This window comes from Zeus faber (assembly GCF_960531495.2).
Source record: "Zeus faber genome assembly, chromosome: 3".
NCBI classification, from domain to species: Eukaryota; Metazoa; Chordata; class Actinopteri; order Zeiformes; family Zeidae; genus Zeus; species Zeus faber.
Genome location: NC_137190.1, coordinates 18,679,070 through 18,701,012, shown reverse-complemented (window position 1 = coordinate 18,701,012; position 21,943 = coordinate 18,679,070). Strand labels below are relative to the sequence as shown.

Sequence of the window (21,943 nt, the reverse complement as noted above, 5' to 3'; positions counted from 1 at the left end):
TTGTATGCATAAAAGTGTATACACCGATCAGCCCCAACATTAAAACCAATGACAGGTGAAGTGAATAACATTTCCCATTGTGTCCCTATATATTAGGCAGCAAATGAATAGTCAGTTCTGATGTGTTGGAAGCAGGAAAAATGGACAAGCCTAAGGATCTGAGCGATTTTGACAAGGGCCAGATTGTGATGGCCAGACGACTGAGTCAGAGAAGCTCCAAAACGGCAGGTCTTGTGGCCTCTTGGTTACTATCTACGAGAAGTGGTCCAAGTAAGGACAACTAGTGGTTGTGCACCCTGCGGAGTGCACTGCCGGGTGCCTTCTAGGGCCCCTGGGGGGACTGCCTGGGTCGGGGGGCGGCTGTTGGCCTTTTGCTTCTGCGGCAGGGGCCCCGGGTGCTGGGGGTGGCGGAGGGCCTGTATACGTGGCGGCCTGCCCGCATCACCCGGGGGGGGGGTGGTAACATCGGGGTGCCCCGCGCTGGGCACTTGCTGCTACGTGTATGGTCACTCGGCACTCACGCCGGGTGGGGCGCCTGATCGGCTGCGGTGGCGCGGCCCCCGCCCCCCCCCCCCCTTGTGCAGGGTGTGGGTGGGCGTGGGGGTCTTGCCGGCCCACCCGTGGGGCGGGGGGCTCGGGCGGGGTGTCGGTCTGATAAGGACAACCAGTGAACTGGTTAACTGGCGACAGGGTGATGCCCATGGGCTCCTTAATGCGTGTGGAGAGCAAAGGCTAGCTAGCCCGTCTGGTCAATCCTATAGAAGAGCTACTGTAGTACAAATTGCTGAAATAGTTATGCTGGCTATGGTAGAAGGGTGTCAGAACACACAGTGCGTCACAGCTTGCTACGTAACTGTATAAATGTGTTGTGGGGCTGGTGTGATTTAAGCAGCCACACTTGTCTTGGGTCTAGTTAATTGGGCCCGGGATCAGGGGTGGCTGTATGCCTGTTGCTTGTCAGCGCAATCAACGAGCATAGATTAAATAACCCATCCCTACACTCATACGGCCGGAGCCCTTGTCATGATTCCATCTGCTCTGGATATGTTCCGTCTTGCCCACTCTCTTCATTAAACTGGTACGTTTCAACACCATTGCCTGTGTCTCTGCGTCGGAGGGCTTTGAAAAAGCCCTGCCACAGTGGTGCCTGAACAGGGACTCTCCGGCACGGGAAAGGGAAATAGAAGGGCCGTCCAAAGATGCACTGGAGCGACCAGCAGGTCAGTGGGCAGCCATGGCCCCAGCCCTCTCCTGACTGGCAGCAGAGGCACCCAGGATCACCAGCGGAGTACCGGGGGAGAAGCAGCCACAGCAACCACCATGGGTAACTGTCTGCAGCTAGCTGCTCCTCGCAGCAGACACCACTGGGACCGTCCAGCAGCCCAGCAGCCAGGCCACCCCTCTAAGCAGCCAAGCACGGCTACACCTCCACCAGCCAGCACAGCAGCCGAAGGCTCCATGCTCCGAAAGGGAAGAGAGTCTGTCATCGCCCTGGGGGAGGGTTGCCCATGGACCGTGCTGTTCCGGGGAACCAGGTCTCTGGGAAAGTGGACTGTTTCTGTTTTATTGGACGTTTTTTATTTGTTTAGGGTATAAGAACCCTGTTCAGAATCCGGTCTTTTATTATGTGTAGGTATGGGACAGTGTTTCCAGGCGGTTTATAAATTTTTTTTTTTACACAAAATGACACACTTTAAGCAGTTATACCTGTCTTGGGTGTAGTTAATTGGGCCCGGGATCAGGGTTGGCTGTACGCCTGTCGCTCACCAGTGCAAGCAATGTGTACAGGTTAAATCACCTATCCCCTCACACACAGGAAGAGTCCTTGCCATGACATGTTGAGTGTTGGAGTGCCCTGAAAAAGCCACTCGGGTGGTGTGTGGTTGGCGGAACTGCCACTATCTATATATATATATATATATATATATATATATATATATAGGGAGAGAGAGAGTGAGAGAGAGAGAGAGGGGTGGAGGGGAACAAACATCACACACATAACTTTATAATAGTCTCATTTGACATGATAAAATAATGCTTAACACTACATCATAGTGCCACCAATCTCCAGGACTGTTTTGAAACCACAGAATGGCAGATGCTCTGTGTTGCAGCTGATGGTGACATTAATGAATAGACAGACTGTTTCAGCCTACATCTCCATGTGCATCGATCATGTCGTTCCCGAAAGTCAATGGACTTTCTCCCATCAAAAGCTTTGAGTTAATGGTGATGTCTGGGGACCTGGAGGCCCTGAGGAAATCCAGATATGACCTACAGAAAGCCATTCAAGATGCAAAAAGGGTCTACAAGGACAAGTTGGAGTCTAACTGGTGTGGACTGCATTCCATCACAGACTACAAAGGGAGAAATAGTAGGGATGCCCTGCCTGCCGCCTCTCTTCCCGACGAGCTCAACACCTTTTATGCACGGTTCGAGGTGTCCCAACGGCACTCTGTCCCTAACCACTGCTGGCGTGAGGAGAGCTTTTAAAAGAGTAAACCCTCGAAAGTCACGAGGGCCAGATGGCATTCCAGGTAGCGGAGATATTCACCTCCTTATTCAACCTCTCCCTGAACCAGTCTGCAGTCCCCACCTACGTCAAAAAGACCACCATTGTCCCTGTACCAAAGAAACCTTTAATCGCCTGCCTGAATGACTTCCGCCGGTAGCACTGAACTCCATCATCATTAAGTGCTTCGAGTGGCTAGCCGGAAACCACATCTTGCTCCATCCTTCTGGTCACCTTGGACCCCTATCAATTTGCATACCGCCAGATCGACCATTGATGCCATCACCCTGACAGTACACACTGTACTTCCCCACCTGAATAAGGGAAACACATACGCGAGGATGCTGTTTGTAGATTACAGAGAAGCCTTTAACACAATTGTGCCCGCTAAGCTCGTTCCCAAGCTCAAGATCCAAGCTCTTAACACCTCCCTTTGCAACTGGATCCTGGAATTCCTGACAGGCAGGCCCCAGGTGGTGAGAATGGGTAACCTCACCTCCTCCTCTGACCCTGAGCATCGGAGCCCCTCAGGGCTGTGTAATCAGTCCCCTTCTGTACGCCCTGCTCATGCATTACTGTGTGGCCACACACAGCTCCAGCATCATCCTCAAGTGTGCAGACAATACCACCATCCTGGGTCTCATCATCAACATGATGAGACTGTCTACAAACCATGTCAACACCCCTCCATGCAAGGCATCTACCACACATGATGCCTGGGAAAAGCATGGAAAATAATAGAGGACTACAGCCACCTAGGCTCTGGACTGTTCACATTCTTGCCATCTGGCCCAACGTTTCCAGAGCATTCAGGCACAGACTACCAGACTCACAAACAACTTTTATCCCCAGGCCATCAGGCTTTTTAACAAGGTATAATAAGCTACTGATTGTATCGATGACACGTGAGAAATTTTACATTTGCTCTGGTCAATTGTACATTCATTGTAAATTACAATTGATGGTTAATTAAGTGTATTGCTGGTTAAACTATTGACTGCTGCTCCAGTACTGCTTGGGCTGACTACATGTAAAAGCCATTGTTTACTGTTGGTTGTAATACCTCTTTTGTACACTGGGAACAGATGCACACATTTGGGCATTGAAAAAGTAGATCACGGCGACACCTGGTGGTGTGCAGGAGTTACAGCAGCCAGTTTGAAGCCTGCAGATGGATCTCAAGGCTCCTTTCAAAAGGCCTTGTCTGATATCTCTGTTTACTCATTGAAGTAGTGCAGTACATGCATATGTTGTAATCTATGTCGATATGCTTCAATAAATCAATAAAGACGATGATTCGATTCATCAGTTTTTGGGGAATAAATGTGAAATGGGGCAAAGACAAAATGACATAATAGGAGGGTTTGAGGAATGTGTGTGCTTGTGCAACAGGACTAAAGGGGTTTTACAACCTCATTTATTTACAAGTTTTCATTCAGAAAAAGTATTTAGAAAGGGTGCGGAAGGAGCGCCTTGTGAGTGGCTCACCTTGTGAGTCCAATGGATCCCTCTTGTCTACTCTTCTGCTACTATCTACCTTATATCTATATATTCTTTATCTGTTACATACAAACAAATGCAGGTTTATTTGTGTCGCACATTCAAGATTCAAGATTCAAGATGTTTATTTGTCACATACATATACATACAAGCATACATATATGTCGTGAAATGACATTGCAACGCGCCCAGATATCATGCACAGTAAGTACTAACTGGCACAATAGCTAACTAATTGACTAACTACCTAACTAAACTAACTGGTTCCTAAAATGCAATTCAATTAGTAAATAGAATAAAATAAGAGTTTAAAAAAGGGTTATATACAAAGTAGGAGTACAAAATAGAAATAAAAGGGATAGACTATTATGTATATACAGATATGTGCAGTAAAGTGGCATGTGAATAAAGTGAGATTCAAGATTCAAGAGGTTTATTTGTCACATACATATACATACTTTCATACATATATGCAGTGAAATGTCAATGCATCGCACCCGGTGATAACACACAATATGTTCTAGACTGAACACAGTAGCCACCTAAGAATTTGTACTTGACTAACTGATTCCTAAAACGTAATGCAGTAAGTCGAATACGATAGACTAAAATAAAATATATAGAATAAAATAAAATAAAATAAGAACTCAAGGGTAATGCAGGGTGGGGGTACGAAATAGATAAAAGGAATAGGCTTATGTATATGGGATAGCCTATTTATGTATATGCAGATATGTGCATTACAGTGGCATGTGAATAAAGTGAGATAGTGTTTGTGAAATATACAGCACAGTATACAACAGTACGGCGCAGCAATACCGTAACACGAACAACCGAGAACAGTGACACAGTATGCGGTACAGTATGCTACATACAGTACAGTAAAGTAGTGGAGCCTATGTGTGTGGCCCTGGTGAGGTCAGCATTGACAGTCCTTATGGCTTGCGGGAAGAAACTCTGTCTCAGTCTCTCTGTTCTCGCTGTGCGACTGCGGAGGCGCTTGCCTGACCGTAGCAGCTGGAACAGTCCGTTGTTGAGGTGATGAGGATCCTTCATGATCCTACGGGCTCTGCTACTACACCTGGTGTATAAGTCCTGCAGGCAGGGGAGGGTAGTTCCACCACCCCTCTGCAGGGATGGTGCCTGTCGACGGAAGTCCCATTAATCACCAATAGCGCGTTCATCCTCGGTTGTAATCCACGCCTAAAGTCCTCAATCAGCTCCTTAGCTTTGCTGACGTTCAGGTGGAGGCTGTTGTGCTGGCACCAGAGTGACAGGTCAGCCACCTCCTTGCGGTAAGCCTACTCGTGGTTGTAGGGGATCAGATCGTCATTGATGGTGTTGGAGCTGGACCTGGCCACACAGTCCTCTGTGTTTACAGGGAGTACAGTAGGGGGCTGAGGACACAGCCCTGGGGGGGATCCTGTGTTCAGGGTTTCATTCACTTCATCCACAAGGGTAATTCAAAGTGCTTTACTTAAAACATGACATTTAAAAAAGGCCTAGACACACTGATGTATAGACGTATGTCTATACAAATATTTATTTATAACTGATAAATACTATACAGGTTACATCGTTTTCAATTCTTTGTTTGTTGTTATACAATATTGTATATACAATATATATTGTTCTGTTAATATCGCTCTTGTTTCCTGTTTATATAATAATAATAATAATAATAATAATAATAATAATAATAATATAATAATAAAATAATAATAATATAATAATAATAATAATAATAATAATAATAATAATATAATTCTTCTGCCAATCCCTCCGAACCGTGTAATTATCGAGGAGCTGCGCCTTCGCCAGGACAGCGCTGTGACGTCATCCGAAGCGCTTGGCGTCACCATCGCGTAACATTCGACACGCGCTTCAAAACAGCGCGTAGAGTCGGCTCGCACGGGCAGCCAACGGCGAGGACCGAGGAGAACGACCGTGCTCATCGGCCGCCAGGTAAACGGAGCCTTGGGGTTTAAAAGAAGTCGGTCAATATAAGACGAGGCATTGCGCGGGGAAACGTGGAAGTACGCACGCGTGAAGTACGCGGATATTTACGTTTACGCGTGTCGTCACACTGGATTTCTTTGCCGCGCCTCTGCTTGAGTGTGTGACTGCTCAAGAACTTCCTGACTGTCTCCTAAAAAATGATTAATAACCAGTCAATAAAAGTTACAGCCGATACCAGCCAATATAAGTTATTTTAGATCGTTTCCCCTTTTTTTAGACGGGACCAGAAACATAGCTGTTCAAAACGTGTTTCGCCTTTTATGTCTATGGTCACTTCAAAAATAATCGTGACTTTGTCTTGGGCGCGACGCAAATCGAAATCAAGAAAAGTGACGCCATAACATCGTCGGTCCGCGCGGTCCGAATCGGAGCCCCCCCCCCCCCCCCACGCTCTCCCCGCTTCGTCACACCATCTTGTTTATGCTTTTGATGACAAACACTCTGTACCACATGGCTGCTGGCCCCCACCTGGCCCGTCACCTGACCCGCCCGCCCCGGGGAGTTGTGGGATACGTAGTTCCGTCTGCGGGGGGACGCGGGCGCGGTCGTATCGAACGTTCCTCCGTGCGGGACTACATTTACCGTCGATGGCGCGAGGCCGGTCGGCTTCGCGATGTTGTGTCGCTGGTCCGGACGACTTGGCTGGGGGCGCAGGCTGCGATCGGTCCGGGAGTTGGTGCGAGGAGTCGCCTCAACGCCGCGTCACTGGTAAATGAATCCACGGCAATTTCACTTTCACTCCCCCCCCCCCCCCTTATAAGCCGTCGCCAGGGTTCGCGCCGTGGACGGCCAGCGGTCACCGTTGCATTGACGTGAGCTGTTTTGAGCTGTTTGACAGAAAACCGTCCCCGTGCCAGCTTCCATGTCGTTGTTGTAGTTGTCGTCAATCGAAGGAAAGTTGACGTCGTTCCGTCGCGGGCCGCGTCGTGTCGTCCGCCCGCTGTTGTTTCGGTTTCCTTGACGCTTCGTTCTCTCCGCCAGGCGGCGCTGTTTGCTGCGATAGTTTCTTATCAACTGTGGCCTGCATCGCGCGGCGTCTTATCGCAGAGAAAGGTGCCTGTTCTAGACTAGTCCAACTCACTTTATCCATGACCGAAAGGAATAATGTAAGTATCTCCTTCCGAAGCAATTGTATCTCGACCTGATACTTACCGAAAACATCGTGCTAACCGCCACTTCATGAGGAAGACCCTTTAATTTTCACCAAAACGCATGCGTTGACAGCGGCCAACACACGCACACTCATGCGTGGATGGTGAGTCCTCTGCATTTGACCCACCCTGGCTTGTCCTTCCTTGGCTGGTGGGCAGCCAGGAGCAGCGGGGCAGCGACGCGCCCGGGGACCTGGTTACAAATGTCCATCCCTGGTCAGACGGCGTTGTGCATGTTTTTGGTGGGGGTCCTTACTGGGGTTACACGGAGGAAACCCCATGTGAGCACGGGGAGAACACGCAAACTCCACACAGAAAGGACCCCAATTGGGAGATAACCCGCCAGAGCACGGCGCCAATAGCGCCCAAGGCGGGAATCAAACCCAGAACCTTCTTGGTGTGAGCCGTACCCATAATCATGGATTAAGACAGAGGATTTCTTGCCACACGTAGGCATACGTAGCTATGCAGCGAGCACCCTCTCCTTAAGGCCACCCCTAACAGGAGCTGACCTTAGGTGTTTGTAATGGTAGCGCTGTGAAAGGATTCTGCTTCCTCAAGGGCAATAGCGAGGCGGGTTGGAGGCTGTGCCACAAAATGTAGCGTTAGTCCCTGTTTACGTCGCCTGTACTTAAGTTCTGTTCCTCCCAGGGCGGCGTTGTGACATCACAGCGCTCGGCGGCCCCGACCGCCGCTGTGTCATTGCAGCGCTGTAACGCCCCAGACCAGCCGGTCGGACGGCACTTGGGCAAGTCAAGGTTGCGCTATCTTGTTTCATCTGCCTCGTTATTGCCCTTGAGGAACCACAACCTGTAAGTTTATTTGTTTATGCACGCGACAGTTTATTAACCAGCTATTTGCATTGAGACTTGAGCATTAATCTGTGGACTTTTGTGCTGTTCCACAGTTTTACGCCGCTGCCATTAAAAGCACCTAAAGTCAGCTGCCGTCTTGGGTACTTGAAGCACATGTGAGTATGTGGCTAAATGAGGCAGTGCTGCGTATATTTCCCCATTCCCACAACAAAGATGTTCGCTATTCATTCTGACTGTGCCTTGACCCCACTCGGACTGCAGTTGAACTCTGTACATCCCTGTGTTGTTTCCAGGTAAATAACAATGTCGGAAACATCCAGTGACGCAGAGTCATCTTGTGGATGGACTATAATAAGTAACGAGGTAAAAATGATGCTTGTTTGCAAGTTAACAGCTGTGCCTCTTTATTTTTGTGCTTATGTCCAATATTTGTAAATGTCAATGGTTGCTTTCTTAACAGGGTTCAGATATTGAGACCCTTGGGCCGGAGAAAACACTGGAATGTGGTGATGGGCTTGAAAATATTGCTCCAATAGTTGAGCCAGAGCTTCAGGACCCAGACATCTCTGTTTCCAGTGGTAAGAAGAGCACCAAAGGCTTTCTTGGTCAAATAAAATCACTCTTTGGTCATCAGCACTATAGTGAGCTATGTTGTTCTTTTCCATACAATATATAATGTATATATTTTTTTGTGGGCATGTAGTTCAAGAACGGGTCTCGGAAATACATGATTATAAATGATGACCATGATGGTAGTTACACTTAACATCTAAATGGTCGGATTTCACAACAAATTGTAATGTATAACTTTTTGGTTTTAGCAGGACGTGTCAAGGAGAGGGGTGATTCACTTGATAACACTCTGATGGAAGAAACCTTTGAAGAACCACTGTGTGGATCCGGAGTAAGAAAAAGATCTCTGCGGACCGGTGTACTCAATTCTGCTGGAACCGCCTGCTTTCTCCCTAACCTACCATTACAACAATCTGCACAGGATGTGGGTGGCACAGCGGCAAAAGAGCACGCCACACTGTGCTCCTCCAGTGATCTCTCCTCTTCAGACATTGTGACCTTTGGAGACGTGAAGGAGGAAGAGCGTGCAGCGGTGGAAGAAGAGCCTGCCAGCAACGAGGAGCTCTATCTGGGAACCTCCTCCAGCAGCCAGTACACCTTCTCTGCGGTGGAGACTGGTAGGGCTGCGCTGCTAAAGCTTATATGAGATCATGGCACAACCTGACTTAACTTTTGACACATCATGGTAGTGTCCATGCAAAGACTTATGGTAGCACAGAGACAGAACATGATGAGGAACAACACAGTATCAAAGTATTGATGTTAGAGATGGATCAATACAACTTATTTTTTTATTTTTTTTTACTCTCTTTTTTGACTCTGAATGTATTGATTCGGTTCATTGCTTTTACTCAACAGTGTAGAGTCACTCCGGGGCCACACCAGAAGCGACACATCAGCGTCGCCAAAGCAGCACGGCAACGCTTGAGATATGCTGCCATTTTAATCAATGTGGAATTTTCACGCCAAGCAGAAGCGTCAGCGGCGTGCCGCGAGGCTCCGAAACGCCTCGCTATTTTTTTTTAGGACTCGGCCCTATTTTTCGGAGCGCAAAGTGATTTAAGATTGAATGTGAATTCGATTTCCCATAGAGGTCCATTCAAAAGATGTATTTAGTCAAAATGTTTAATTACCAAGGCTGGTATGCACTAACCACATTTATAAAATCACTGATGTGGGATCCTAACGTGGATTACTGACAAACTAATACATTCTCCCCCACAACAAAAGAAACCTCACTTATGTAAAGAAAATATTATCCTTCCGGCAGGAAACCAAATACCACTCCCGGAAATAGACTTTAGATTTACTTCATACTAAGTAGAATTATTTTCATGAACTTCGTTGGTCTGGTATACCATACCTGTCAGCAACACAGAAGCCAGACGGTCTCCTTGCTGCTTGGAGTCCGTCAACTGACTTAAGAAACCCTTTATTTCAGAAACAGCTCAATAAATACACATTTAGATTGTGGAAATCTCTTGCATCTCCTCTGGTTAATGGGATCAACCCACCGCTGCCGTCCCTGCCTTCTCCCTCTGAGCCACGGAAGAGAACCTGCACCTCCTTCCTCCTGTTGAAAGTCGCAATGCTTTTAAAGATTATTACTCATTCCGGCGATAAAACGCGTCGTATTCCAGCCAGATGCTGATTTGTGTAATATAAACAAAGGCTAAACTCACAAACTAATCCAACTACATTAATAACTGAATAATGAACTACAAATGCATATAAAATTAATAGCAAATGGTTGAAAACGAAAGCAAAGATTCACTTAATTCACTTACCCATTGAAAGTTAAGAAATTTCACAATTTGAAGTTTTAAGTCTCGAGAATTCTGTTTGCGCGAGCGCGGAATAAAGACGGAGCCGAAAGAAATTGACAAATTGTCAAACTGACGCGCCGCCTTTGTGTTGCTGACGTGTCGCTTCCGCTGTGGCCCACAGGTTAGACCTGCAATATTTATGGCACCTGGTATCAGATTTTTTGTAATTGGATCATATCATCCGCTACCAATGCTGTATTTTAGCACGGCCTTGGACCGATACCGGAGTCCCATTTGACGCTTCCAATACTGTTAAAAGATATCACTCCATCCCTACTCGATGTCTTTCCTTTCCTGAAGCAGGTGTGATGTTGAATCACTGGAGGCTCCCACAGACTCTATGGAATTTAGGCTACCATCTGAAAACACAGCTCTCTGGAAACCGCCCCTTCCCAGGTGGCCAAAACCAGAGCGGAGTGGATATGTCGGTGTGCACATCTTGCGCAGTGCAGAGCTAACCCTGATAGCTTGCTGTGAGATGGAAAACTCTGTAATAATTTATGCCCGTTCTGCTTCTATAAACGCATGTTGTAGCCCCGAGCGAGTTAAACTTGTTTGTAGTTTCTCCTCAACGTGCAAATGAGAGAAACTCTTTGTGTGTAAGAAATTCAAATAATTCAGAAGTTTTCTAACAAAAAAATGTTGATTTGGAAAGCTAATGCTAATAATTAACTAGGACTGGATATTGGCTGTGTATAATTGCAATTTTTCAATTTAAATCTGGTGTTTTCTGTGCCCAGGGCTCTGCTGGAATCTTATTTGTTTTAATATAAGTTAATAGTTTATATTGCAGTTGTATACACAAACATCATATCAATGATTCACCCACTTCATCTGCAGAGATAAAAGTTGGAGCTGTCCTCCCCAGATCGATTTTGAGTGTGGCGGATTTCCCTTTATTTGTTTAACTTGTCTTGTATTGGCTGACTTCATACACTACCCATTCAAAAGCGTGAGAAACATACTAATGAATTGAAAGTATGTATTTTGCCAACAACGTTGATATAATAATTGTAATTAAAAAGCATTCTTAAAGGGGACCTATTATGCTCCTTTTTACACATGATAATATAGTTCTCTGAGGTCCCCGAAACATGTTTTTCTGAAAATACCACTCAGATTATGTATTCAAGCCATTGTGAGATGCCTCTAAACCTGGACTTCCAATGGGCTGTTTCAGTGTTTGTAGCGTAAATTGTGAATGAGCAGCCCCTAGTTTTGAACTTTACTCCGGGCTCTGTTTTATTTACTATGTAAACTTTCACTGATTTCACATCATCTGCACACTAAAATCTGTTTCTGAACAAATTTGAGCTGAGAAATGGACAATCCAGCTGCTCAATCCTCACGCATATTAGATCTACAAGACGTAATTTAAAAGTTTGTTCCGACTACGGTTGCCGTGCTCCAGGCTTGTGGGACACTGCACCCGGACTCTCGCACGCAGGATTTATTGTTTCATGCAAACGTGGGGGGGGGGGGGGGGGGGGGATACATCGACAATAAAAACACACTCTCGCAGGATCCGATGGAGCACATGGCCATATAAAAAAATCGGTGACAAGCTGACGTCAGCTCGTGCAGAGAGCAAAAAAAACCTTTGAAAACTGAGCGGTCGGAAGCCGGAGCGTTTTGTTCACAGTGATTACTTTTACATTTGTTTACCGCATTATTTTGCACTTTGGTCATGTCTAATATGAACATCCCACATTGTAAAATTATATATATATGACAGAAAATATGGAAAAGCATAATTGGTCCCTTTAAGATGAAGATTTTGTGATTTTTATGTGTTACTAACTACTAAATCTGAATGGTTTATTAGCGTTACCTTTTCTTTACAAACGCATCATTCTTATCATTCAAAATCTTTATATTTACAATTTTATTTATTTATTTTTTTTTTTAGTTTTTCCAATTCAGCAGCCACTGGCAGTTAACTCCAGCAGCAGCGAGGATGAGGCACCAGTGAGTGGAAATACTGTTGTGCGAAGACGAAGGTTGAGAAAGAATACTACGTGCACTATAACAGACCCCGAAGAAGAGGCGGCGGAATCCGGCCACAGTGAGGAGGAGGAAGAGAAAGTGGTGGAAGAGCTTCCCCAGGAGGAGGAGCCTCAGGGGGAGCAGCTCAGGGCTGCGCTCCCGCTGCGAGGACAAGGCAGCCTCAACAAATGCATCCTGCTCGCTCTGGTCATCGCCATCAGCATGGGCTTCGGGCACTTTTATGGTAATTGTTATGAAGCTTCTGTTTTAAGAAAGGATTGGATAATATTGACTAGGATTGGATGTATTATACCATACATTAGAAAAATAATAAAGGGTGTTGGTGGTTCTTGTGCTGGTATACGATTGAGGAAAAGGGGTTTCTCAGAACATGCATCTTTTTAAATTCCTGCTTGCGTATATACTGAATGATGGAATAAAAAAAAACTTCTTTATATTGTGTTTTTAATGATACAAGACATCAATGTAAAAAAAATAAAATAAAAAGTCAAAACCATCCCTTTGTGTATTTCAGGCACAATCCAGATTCTGGAGAGACAGAAAATTGCTCAGCATTTGAAAGAACAACCTTCCAGTAATGAAGTATGTATGTTCTCACATGACTAGGTTTTAATAGCACCTGGACTGAAAACATAAGCTGAATTTATCTTTTAATAATCTGCTCTTAACCCTCAAACTGTTGAGTTGTATTTGTATTGTATTTATAAGTCAATGTTTTTTCTCTTGTTTCTTGATTGTGCTCATTTCAACTGTTTTCACCAATTTAGGAAGCAGTTCAGGGTCTGAGTGAAGACCTTAATCAGAGTGGGATTATTGAGCATCTGACCGGAATAATAGGACAAATAAGTGAAGACAACCAGGAGCTCAAAAGAAAACAGGTCCAGATACAGGTAACCATCGACTTCAAAATAGAATGAACATTTTAAGATTATTTTTTGGCAATAATGATATGAAGAACATTGCTATAAATGTCATTGCGGCATTTTAAATCACTGTTTACATTTTTTTTTTCCCAAGATTCAAATGCATAAAAAAATTTCCCTGTAACTTAACTGTCTGACCCCATTGATATTTATTTTCTTTATCAAACATTAATCTTCCTCTTTCCCCCTCTTTTTTTTTTTAAACAAGGCCCAGAACGATGAACTACAAATGCATCTCAAACAGGCGGTAGGGCAGTGGAATCAAATGGAGTCACAGCATTGGAGATTGACAAATGAGAACCTGCTCCTGAAGAGCTCCCTGGAACGAGAAGAGGAAAACCTGTTGACCCTACGACAAGAACTAGGGAACCTGCGCACCGAAATTGGAGACCTGGAGAATAGGGGCGCCGGAGCGGAGTCTGTGATGTCAGAAAACCAAAAGCTGAAAGACGAGCTGCAGGAGGAGAAAAAGCTGATCCACGGCTTCTTAAGCCAGAGGGAGGTCTTGATGGCGGAGGCCGAGACACTGAGGATGGAGCTCGACGAGGAGAGGAGGTCCGCAGATCAGCTGAGGGATGAGGTGAATAAGCTGAGCGGTGGGAGCCCTGTGGCTGAGGAATCAGATTCCGTGACCGCGGAGCTATGGGATCGCTTGACGGAGCTTGAGAGAAAGCTGAGCTTTGAGCAGCAGCGCTCTGACCTCTGGGAACGGCTGTACGTGGAAACCAAAGAAGTGAAGGCCAAAGGCGACACTGAGCCTAAAGTCAAAAAATCCAAAGACGGAATGATAGGGAAGGTGAAAGAGACATTTGACGCTGTGAAGAACTCCACCAAGGAGTTTGTCCACCACCACAAGGAGCAAATTAAGAAAGCCAAGGAATCTGTGAAGGAGAATCTGAGAAAATTCTCGGATTCCGTCAAATCCACATTCCGCCATTTCAAAGACACCGCATCGACTTTCATGAAAAGAGCCACGGGATCTTCAAAGAGATTTCGTGAGAGGGATGCCAAGGAGCCCTGGGCGCACAAGGCACACAAACCTCACCAGAGACACTCGTATAAATCCGCAGACAACTCCTTTGACTGCAACCATAACACCCGAAAGTCAGGAGATAAAGTCCGGGAAGATGGAGACCTACACGGCGACGGACACTCTGCCGGCGATTGCTCCGGTGTTTTTGACTGTGCGTACCAGGAGTCCATGAGTCTCTTCAACAAGGCAATGGAGCCTATAAGGGCGGATGAATTCCACAAGCTTCTTCAAAGCTACCTGCAACAAGAGGTGGATCACTTCCACCACTGGAAAGAGGTGGAAAATTTCATCAACAACTTCTTCCACAATGGCGTATTTATCCATGATCAGATGCTCTTCACAGACTTTGTCAGTGGCGTGGAGGATTATCTGGAGGACATGCACGAGTATCACGGTCTGGATGATGACGTTTTTGAAGATCTTGATGAGTATGTCTACAGGCACTTTTTTGGGGCTACATACTCAAAAAGCAATGGGCCAAGGTAAGTCTGCTGTCGTTAAAACGGCATTCTAAGTTGTCCCATGTTCGATGAATTATTTTACCTTTCAATACTTAATTCTGGCCATTGTCCCTTTTGCTGAAATCCCACAGCAGACCTTTTGAAGGTCCTCCCACACACACAAAAGAGCCGCAGGCAAAGCAACAGCGCAAGCAACAGAGGGCAAGACCCAGGCCACAGAGAGAGAGGAAGTGGGGCAGATCCAGGAGGAATTCAGACAGACACATGGCTGATGTCAAGATAGAATTGGGACCAATGCCGTTTGGTCCCAAATATTGATATTTACTTCCCATAGTTGCCGTATGTGATAGTTGCAAATTTTCATAATGGAAATCATTCGGATTTCGTTAATGTTTTTGTAATGTTGCACAATGTTCTTTGTTGCTACTGATTGTCCACTAGTTTATGTGTTTAGTAAAGCAGTCTTTACATTGTTGAAGAGAATAAAGTGAGACATACATGTCTGACGTGCACAAAGTGTTTTACATTTAAATTGTTTTGAGTTTGAATCTTGAGCAGTCGTAGGTTATTGAAGGCACAACAGCCAATGTGCACGGCTGTATTGTTTGGAGCCTTTATAGAGAACCCTGAGTAACATTTTCAAACATGAATGCTTTTAAAGGAATTGAACGTAAGGAGTTCATGATCCTTTAGTAGCCAGAACTCAATATTTCCAGAGATTCCCCGCAGGTTCACCTTTTAGGTACAGAACTGTTACTAAAACCAAAAGATTAACTGCAAAAATACTTGTGAACATCCTTGTGTGTTATGCCTTGTTGGTTTGATTGCTTTTACAATAACTTTGATGTGGTTCTAGTATTGATGAGTGTGGTTTGCTTTTAAATTTTAATTCATATCTTAAAACATTCCTACTTCAGCTTGTTTTAATCGAGCTGGTCATTTTATGCAATATTTAAAAATGATATGTGACAGAAAATAATTGCTGCTTATTAAAGTTCCATCTCAATGTAATTTGGTCATGTTGCTTCCACATTTTAAGTGACTTTATTGCTGTAAATAAAAAAAATATTCAAGTACAACATTCAAATAAATCATTTTCAATAATGAACATTTCCCAGTGTTGGTTATTGTCTTTCATAGATGACGATTCTTCCTCCCACCCTCCCTTCAGGAAAATGGGTATGAAATAGCTCTGTTGATCTCATGAATTTGTTTCCTTCCAAGAAGGTTGAGATTTCCTAGATTGATAGACAAACATTAAGGACAACACTCAGGCGGATCATTTGTAAGAAATTACGCTTGCGTTAACGATTACGTATTATAGTTTTTGTCTTTTACCTTTTCCAAAACGTCGAACATAACGAGATGTGTTGGCAGAGATGACTTGTATGGAAATGAATTCCTAAGCCAGCGAAGAGGATCATCACTGAATATCCTGGCTTCTTCAACGTAATCGGCTTCTCCGAGATCAGGAGGGCATTCTAGGAATCTCATCCTTATTTGGCAATGCATGTGGCTGAAAGCACAATTTTGAATTAAGGTCCACGGTATTAAATGAGTAGGGATTCATACACAAACAAGTGTGTGAATCCCTCCTCATGAAGTCCTAAAATATGATTCGCAGAAAATTGGAACAGCTACATATGATAGATAAAAAATATATATATTCTAAACACTGTTTAGGCTTGCAGAGGTGGCGCTGAATAAGCATGAGGACTATCTGAATTTACAAGTAACAGCTCTGCTTCAGCACTTTTGCATCACTGCAAGATGCTTCCCCTGCAAGAGCAGCAAGCCCAGATGTCTAGCCCTCCAAACTCTGCCTCGGTTACATGCTAACCTAGCCTATTGTAACCTGACCTGGAACAAGTGGACAACACGTAAATCGCATTTTCGTATTTATTTTGGGATGTGTTGCAATCCTTAGGTCTATGATTCAACTAGTTATATTCTGGCCTTCAAACTAATAGCGTGGGGAAAAAAGCAATACAGTTACAGTCCCCCTGGTCTCGCGCGATCTACCTGTAGAAGGGTGTGGAGTGACATGGCATGAGGAAAAGGACCTCTGGTTTGACAGAGGTGGAGTTGCTGCCGATGTCACACAGTCCCTGGAGATGGCTCATAACATCCAGGGTCCCGCGCTGGTGTACCAAGCCTGTGTACAGAGCTGGAGCCAGGTTGGCCACCAACAAGCCACATGCCACAGCTCGTCTCCAAATTTTAATATTTGCCAAAGATCTCCCTGTGGCCATTTAAGATAAAGCATGATTAGAAGACATACGTTTCATTACCAGGAAAAAGGCGTTAACCAGAAATTAAGCACATACCACAGAACACCATACAGAAGGGCAGCACGGTGTAGATGAAACGGAATTCCTTGTGTGGAAGGAAACTGAAAGAAAATGTTAAATACTAAGCATTTTTGTCTTCATAGGGCACATTTAAGTAATATTATATATATATATATATATATACATACATATACACACACACACACACACACACACTATATATAAATGTTTTTTTTTTAATCAATGTTACCTGTAAACTGTTATTGTCCAGACTATTGCTACCAACAGTATTCTGTATCTTTTTGATGCCAGGATGCACCCATGGAGGAAGAATGGTAAATGAGGACCAATCACAGCTGGGAAGCCTTGGGTTAAGTACCAATGCCAAGGATGAGAGCCATAGAAGTCAGCCACATTATGTAAAACATTAAACTTCAGGAAGTTGTACTGCACCAGGGTCCACTATGGAAAAGATAGCAATTATTAGATATGGCCCCCACTTAAAAACATAGATATGGAAATGATTACATTCATAACGATATTCTGTACCTTGCCATAGAATAGGCAGTCAATTAAAGTTGAACACACAAGAAACAAAGCCCTGAGAGAAAGAACAGAAATTAGGAATATGCTAAACGTGAAAGGAGTTGACAAATTATTACAACAATATTACAGTTGGAAGTACTAACCCTATGGGGATGCAGCGATGAGTTATGAGCCTCAGCTTCTTATCTGCCCAACAGAAGTGGTACACCAACAGAGGAAACCAAACAATTAATGCTGTCGGACGAATGAGAGCTGCCAAAGCAACTAGGGTCAAATACTTTTTACTGCAAAAAAAAGGGAAAATTTATTTTCAAGGTGGTAACGCTGAAAGTCATTTTAAGAAAGAAAACTTAAATTGCAATGAGCTCCGACCTGCTTTGTGTTTTGGAGCCTGGCAGAGGGTAGTAAAAAAGAGCCAGAGTAGTGAGTGTGGTCTCCATGGTGTTGGTCATAGTCCTGGTACAACAATACCAGGTGAACCAGGAGCTGAGCTGGCAGAAAAACTGGCAACAAAAGAAAAGGGTAAGGCAAGTCAAGAGTGAGTTTATGGAGAAGAGTCCACTGGAGGTAAGATGGCCAATGAATTCAGACGATTAAATTATTGGAAATTTTGATTATTGATCCTTGCACTCAAACTTGAAAGGTTTCGAGGTTCCAAAGAGCGCTCAACATCATAATAATAATAATAATGCAATAATACTTAATCAAATAAAACAAAGTATCCTTAACATTAACAGAACAAATGGCTTCTTGCTCACACTGGACAACATTACAGCACACGCATGCTGAATCTTTACCGTCCATTTCACAACATCAGGTTGTTCCACTGATTGGATGAGGGAGTAGATTTTTACATCTGCAATTGAAGCAAGCAGTGCCTGAATTATTCTGGGAAGCCATACCTGTAGATAGGATCACACCGGTATTAGTACGATTATTCCAACACAAAGACAAAAAATGGGGAAATATAGTAGAAAAGGACATTGACTTGCCAAGATAACAACCAAGTCAGAGCCGATTAGGTGCAAGATCTTGTATATAGAAGCAAAGATGAGCGGGTAGGTGAAGCCTCTTATTCCGGCCTTCCATTCCCAGGTCAGATACCCATAGGTGAAATAAATGTCAAGGTTGAAATAGTGATCATTATGAGCGCTAACAGTGTTATTTGGTCACCAGCAAATCCCCATCGCTGATATAACGCACCGACAATTTGGGGAACTGTGACAAGAGTTTTGAAAAGGATATTCAAAAACCATGCGGTGGGAAACTTCTAGGGACTGCCAGTATTCATCAGGGACAAAACTGGTTTGCACCAGGAAGCAATTCACAAGTCTGAATGCCACGGTAAATAGGGCAATATTGAATGGCAACATGCCTGTGGAATAAAAAAAACAACACAATTTCAATGTAAGATAGTTTATGAGATTGTGATAGCTTTATTTGTAAGTATGCGAGACAGATATGCACATGTTTGGACATGGAAGCATAGTTATATATTTTTTTAAAGACCTCTAGCCTCGGCATTTTTTGTTAGAAAGAAACGTTGTTATAAACAAGGGACCCACCATTATTAAGTGGACAGGCATCTGGGTTGTTGTACAATTGGGATTTTCTTCTCCTCAGCTTGACAGGGTCGACTTTATTCCCAAATCTAAAGCGCGCACGAAGCTTCTCCATCGCCATGTCGGTCCAGGGATCATCTGCACCATCGATGTGTAAGATTTATAAACACGTCGTTTAGTAAAACAACAAAGGTTCAGCAGTCAGACGGTTTTTAATTCCCGCCAATAAATAAGCTAGGAAGGCCACCAACAATTCATTTTCAATTCGAATTCAATCAAACTAAAGACCAAAAAAAAGAGTGGTTGTGTCATGGACTACAGCGGCGTGATGATGAATATTGATAAATCCGTTCTCCCAAAATACTTGGATTCTATGCACAGTAATAACAACACGCTAAGTTGTCAACACCACAACTTCCGGAACCACTTCCTTGTTCTAAACACACATCCGTTAAAACGCCTCTGCGCAGACTTCACAATAAAGGCTCCAAAGCCTTTATTCCAAATTGCACGTCGTCTTACAACACACACACACACACACACACACACACACACACACACCGGTCAGTGGCAGCAGCATGGATAGAACAGTGTGTGTGTTGGCCTGACTAGTATGTGTAATTCTAGCAGGGTTGTTTTGGTTTTTTTTTTTTATTACCAAAGTTTTCCGCGTTATACAACGCCTCGCGAGAGGAGGCGATCCTCGTTTTGACCTCCAACGCGATGGCGTCACGCCGGTCCCCTGGCCCAGCAGAGCCCGGAACGGCGTGTGTTGACTCCCCGACGAGGAGTCTCGCTCGTTTCGGGTGAAGTTGGGATACAAAACGTTTCCTCGGTAGGTTTGCATGAAGCCCGTCGCTGTGCGGGCGCCCCGTAAAATGTCTAAGTCCCACGCGGCCAGGTCGTGGTTCCATAGCCTACGTCACGTTTTACTAGCTGCAGGATACGAACTATTGGGTCTTCTCTTCATAATAGTTCACGTCGGTCCTGGCAGACGGATTGAAAAGAAGTCTTTCAAAACGAGCTTTTGTTTTTTTGTGTTTTTTTTTAAATTAAAACATGTCGCGCCGTTTCTGCTTGTACGTTGATCGCATTTAGAACATGCACCGAGCGTGCTGCAGCATCGGTTCTTTCTCTCTGCGCCCTACTTGTCCTATAGAGTCACACAACATGAGAACCAGCCGCAGCGTAATTCACAACGGACCTCCAACTGCGTCTGTCAATACTGAGTTTGACAGGTTCAATTTTTAGTTTATCGAACTCCATGACTGACAAGTTGAAAATATCATAAAGGGAATAAGGTTTGAGGGTACGGATCTCACCGCGTCCGTGTGCGAACGGTGCCACAGATCCACAGATCCACCTCAGGTCGTACTGTCACCCAGTCACATGTGTCGTCTGACAAACACAAAATTTGGTGTGGGTGGGAATGCTCTGTTGACCTTGACGATTTTGCCGGGAGAAAAAAAATAAAAATCATGCGGCGCCACCGGATCAAATTACATGTTGGATCGGAATCTTTTAAAGTGTTGCAGAATAACACCAGCGGCGGTTGCGTCTTATTCACCGTGACGTAGTGCTAGTGGTACCTGTCCGTGCGCTGTCACTACAACCTCAACCGAACCAAAAGTTCCCCTTCCAGTAGCTGACGCGCCCCCCTAAAAGGGTCTAATCCAGGGATCTACTCGGCCTTAAAGAAATGAAACCATTTTATTCCTAGTGTAATGTTATTTACAACTTTAGGTTTTGTTGTTCATGAACCAGATTGTGAAGTTGCTCATATATGTTGCTTATATCATTATGAAGAGCAATAGTGCCATGATTTCTCTGCAAATGTCACCCACTCCATACATGGCAATTTATATAAAGAATTGTCCTTCCTTCTCGTCTTCCTATTTAAGATTTTCTCTAACGTGTCTGTTCCGTTCTTCCAGGATCGTCTTGCGACTCGATGAAGAGCGACCATGTTCAGACGAAGAATGCCTTTTACACAGATGGCCTTCGCCACGTTGCTTGGCGTCATTGGAGGTGTTTATATTTACAGACCTTATTTTGATCCCATACCGAGGAGCCCGGGACCGCAAAAACAGGATGTGCCAGAAAATGACGGTCAATTGGGACAAAATAAATCTTCACTTCCAGAAAATTCTGGACAAGTAGAACCACAAGGAACTGTGTCAGTGGCTGGGGAACTTTCGGGACCTGCGGCCAAAGCTTAAGAGGGCAATATCGAAGAATATTTCCCTAACCTGCATTGTGTTGGTCATTGAGAGAAATAAAATATTTTATATGCCAATTTACCTTGCTTCGTGGAGTTTTATGCCTCATTGCTGTGAGATGTTCTGTGTCTATCCATCCATTTCCTTCCCCTGTTTATTTCTGTTCAGGGTTGCGAGGACTCTTCTTATTACAGGACAGCCTGAATAAGATACCAGTCCATGGCAGGGTGGCACACACACACACCATTCAAGACCTCAATAATCATACTCCATTGTAAGTTGTCTGGCTGCAATAACCTCTGCCATCAATGTGAACAGCTTAACTATATAATAAAGCCTGAAAAGTAATGTAAGTAATAAAAGTGTAAATGATTGCCCAATTCCACTGTATTTTAAACAATTGAGTAAGCTTGTCCTTACTCAATTGAAATTCAAGGTCATCGTTGACTGGTTAACTGACAGGTAAGTCTCCAAGAAGTTAGATGAGTAGTTTTACATCGATGGA

At 44.4% G+C, this 21,943-nt stretch overlaps 2 protein-coding genes across 10 annotated transcripts; one reads left to right on the top strand and one right to left on the bottom strand.

Moving 5' to 3' along the window:
* The first annotated feature begins 5,885 nt into the window (after positions 1 to 5,885).
* Positions 5,886 to 15,932, top strand: ccpg1 (cell cycle progression 1). Of its 9 annotated transcripts, none has more exons than XM_079997790.1 (13): positions 5,891 to 5,977; positions 7,834 to 7,994; positions 8,090 to 8,152; positions 8,291 to 8,360; positions 8,458 to 8,575; positions 8,819 to 8,901; positions 8,992 to 9,187; positions 10,697 to 10,792; positions 12,306 to 12,626; positions 12,918 to 12,985; positions 13,171 to 13,293; positions 13,535 to 14,841; positions 14,952 to 15,932. In XM_079997790.1, the coding sequence occupies exons 4-13, from the start codon at positions 8,301 to 8,303 to the stop codon at positions 15,136 to 15,138; spliced, it is 2,559 nt and encodes an 852-aa protein (XP_079853916.1). In that variant the 5' UTR covers positions 5,891 to 5,977; positions 7,834 to 7,994; positions 8,090 to 8,152; positions 8,291 to 8,300; the 3' UTR covers positions 15,139 to 15,932. The 9 variants fall into 9 exon arrangements, with proteins under 9 accessions (XP_079853917.1, XP_079853916.1, XP_079853919.1 ...); XM_079997795.1 differs by lacking the exon at positions 5,891 to 5,977 and adding an exon at positions 6,614 to 6,739 and having other exon boundaries at positions 8,822 to 8,901; XM_079997794.1 differs by lacking the exon at positions 5,891 to 5,977 and adding an exon at positions 6,614 to 6,739 and having other exon boundaries at positions 10,700 to 10,792.
* pigb (phosphatidylinositol glycan anchor biosynthesis, class B) lies at positions 15,926 to 20,626 on the bottom strand. Its single transcript, XM_079997799.1, has 13 exons — positions 20,542 to 20,626; positions 19,223 to 19,357; positions 18,903 to 19,032; positions 18,650 to 18,767; positions 18,455 to 18,559; positions 18,030 to 18,160; positions 17,801 to 17,941; positions 17,661 to 17,712; positions 17,362 to 17,573; positions 17,148 to 17,212; positions 16,843 to 17,062; positions 16,159 to 16,336; positions 15,926 to 16,058 (listed from the first exon to the last, which is right to left on the bottom strand). Exons 2-13 carry the CDS (start codon positions 19,338 to 19,340, stop codon positions 15,945 to 15,947), a joined length of 1,584 nt encoding a protein of 527 aa, XP_079853925.1. The 5' UTR covers positions 19,341 to 19,357; positions 20,542 to 20,626; the 3' UTR covers positions 15,926 to 15,944.
* Between the last annotated feature and the right edge of the window lie 1,317 nt (positions 20,627 to 21,943).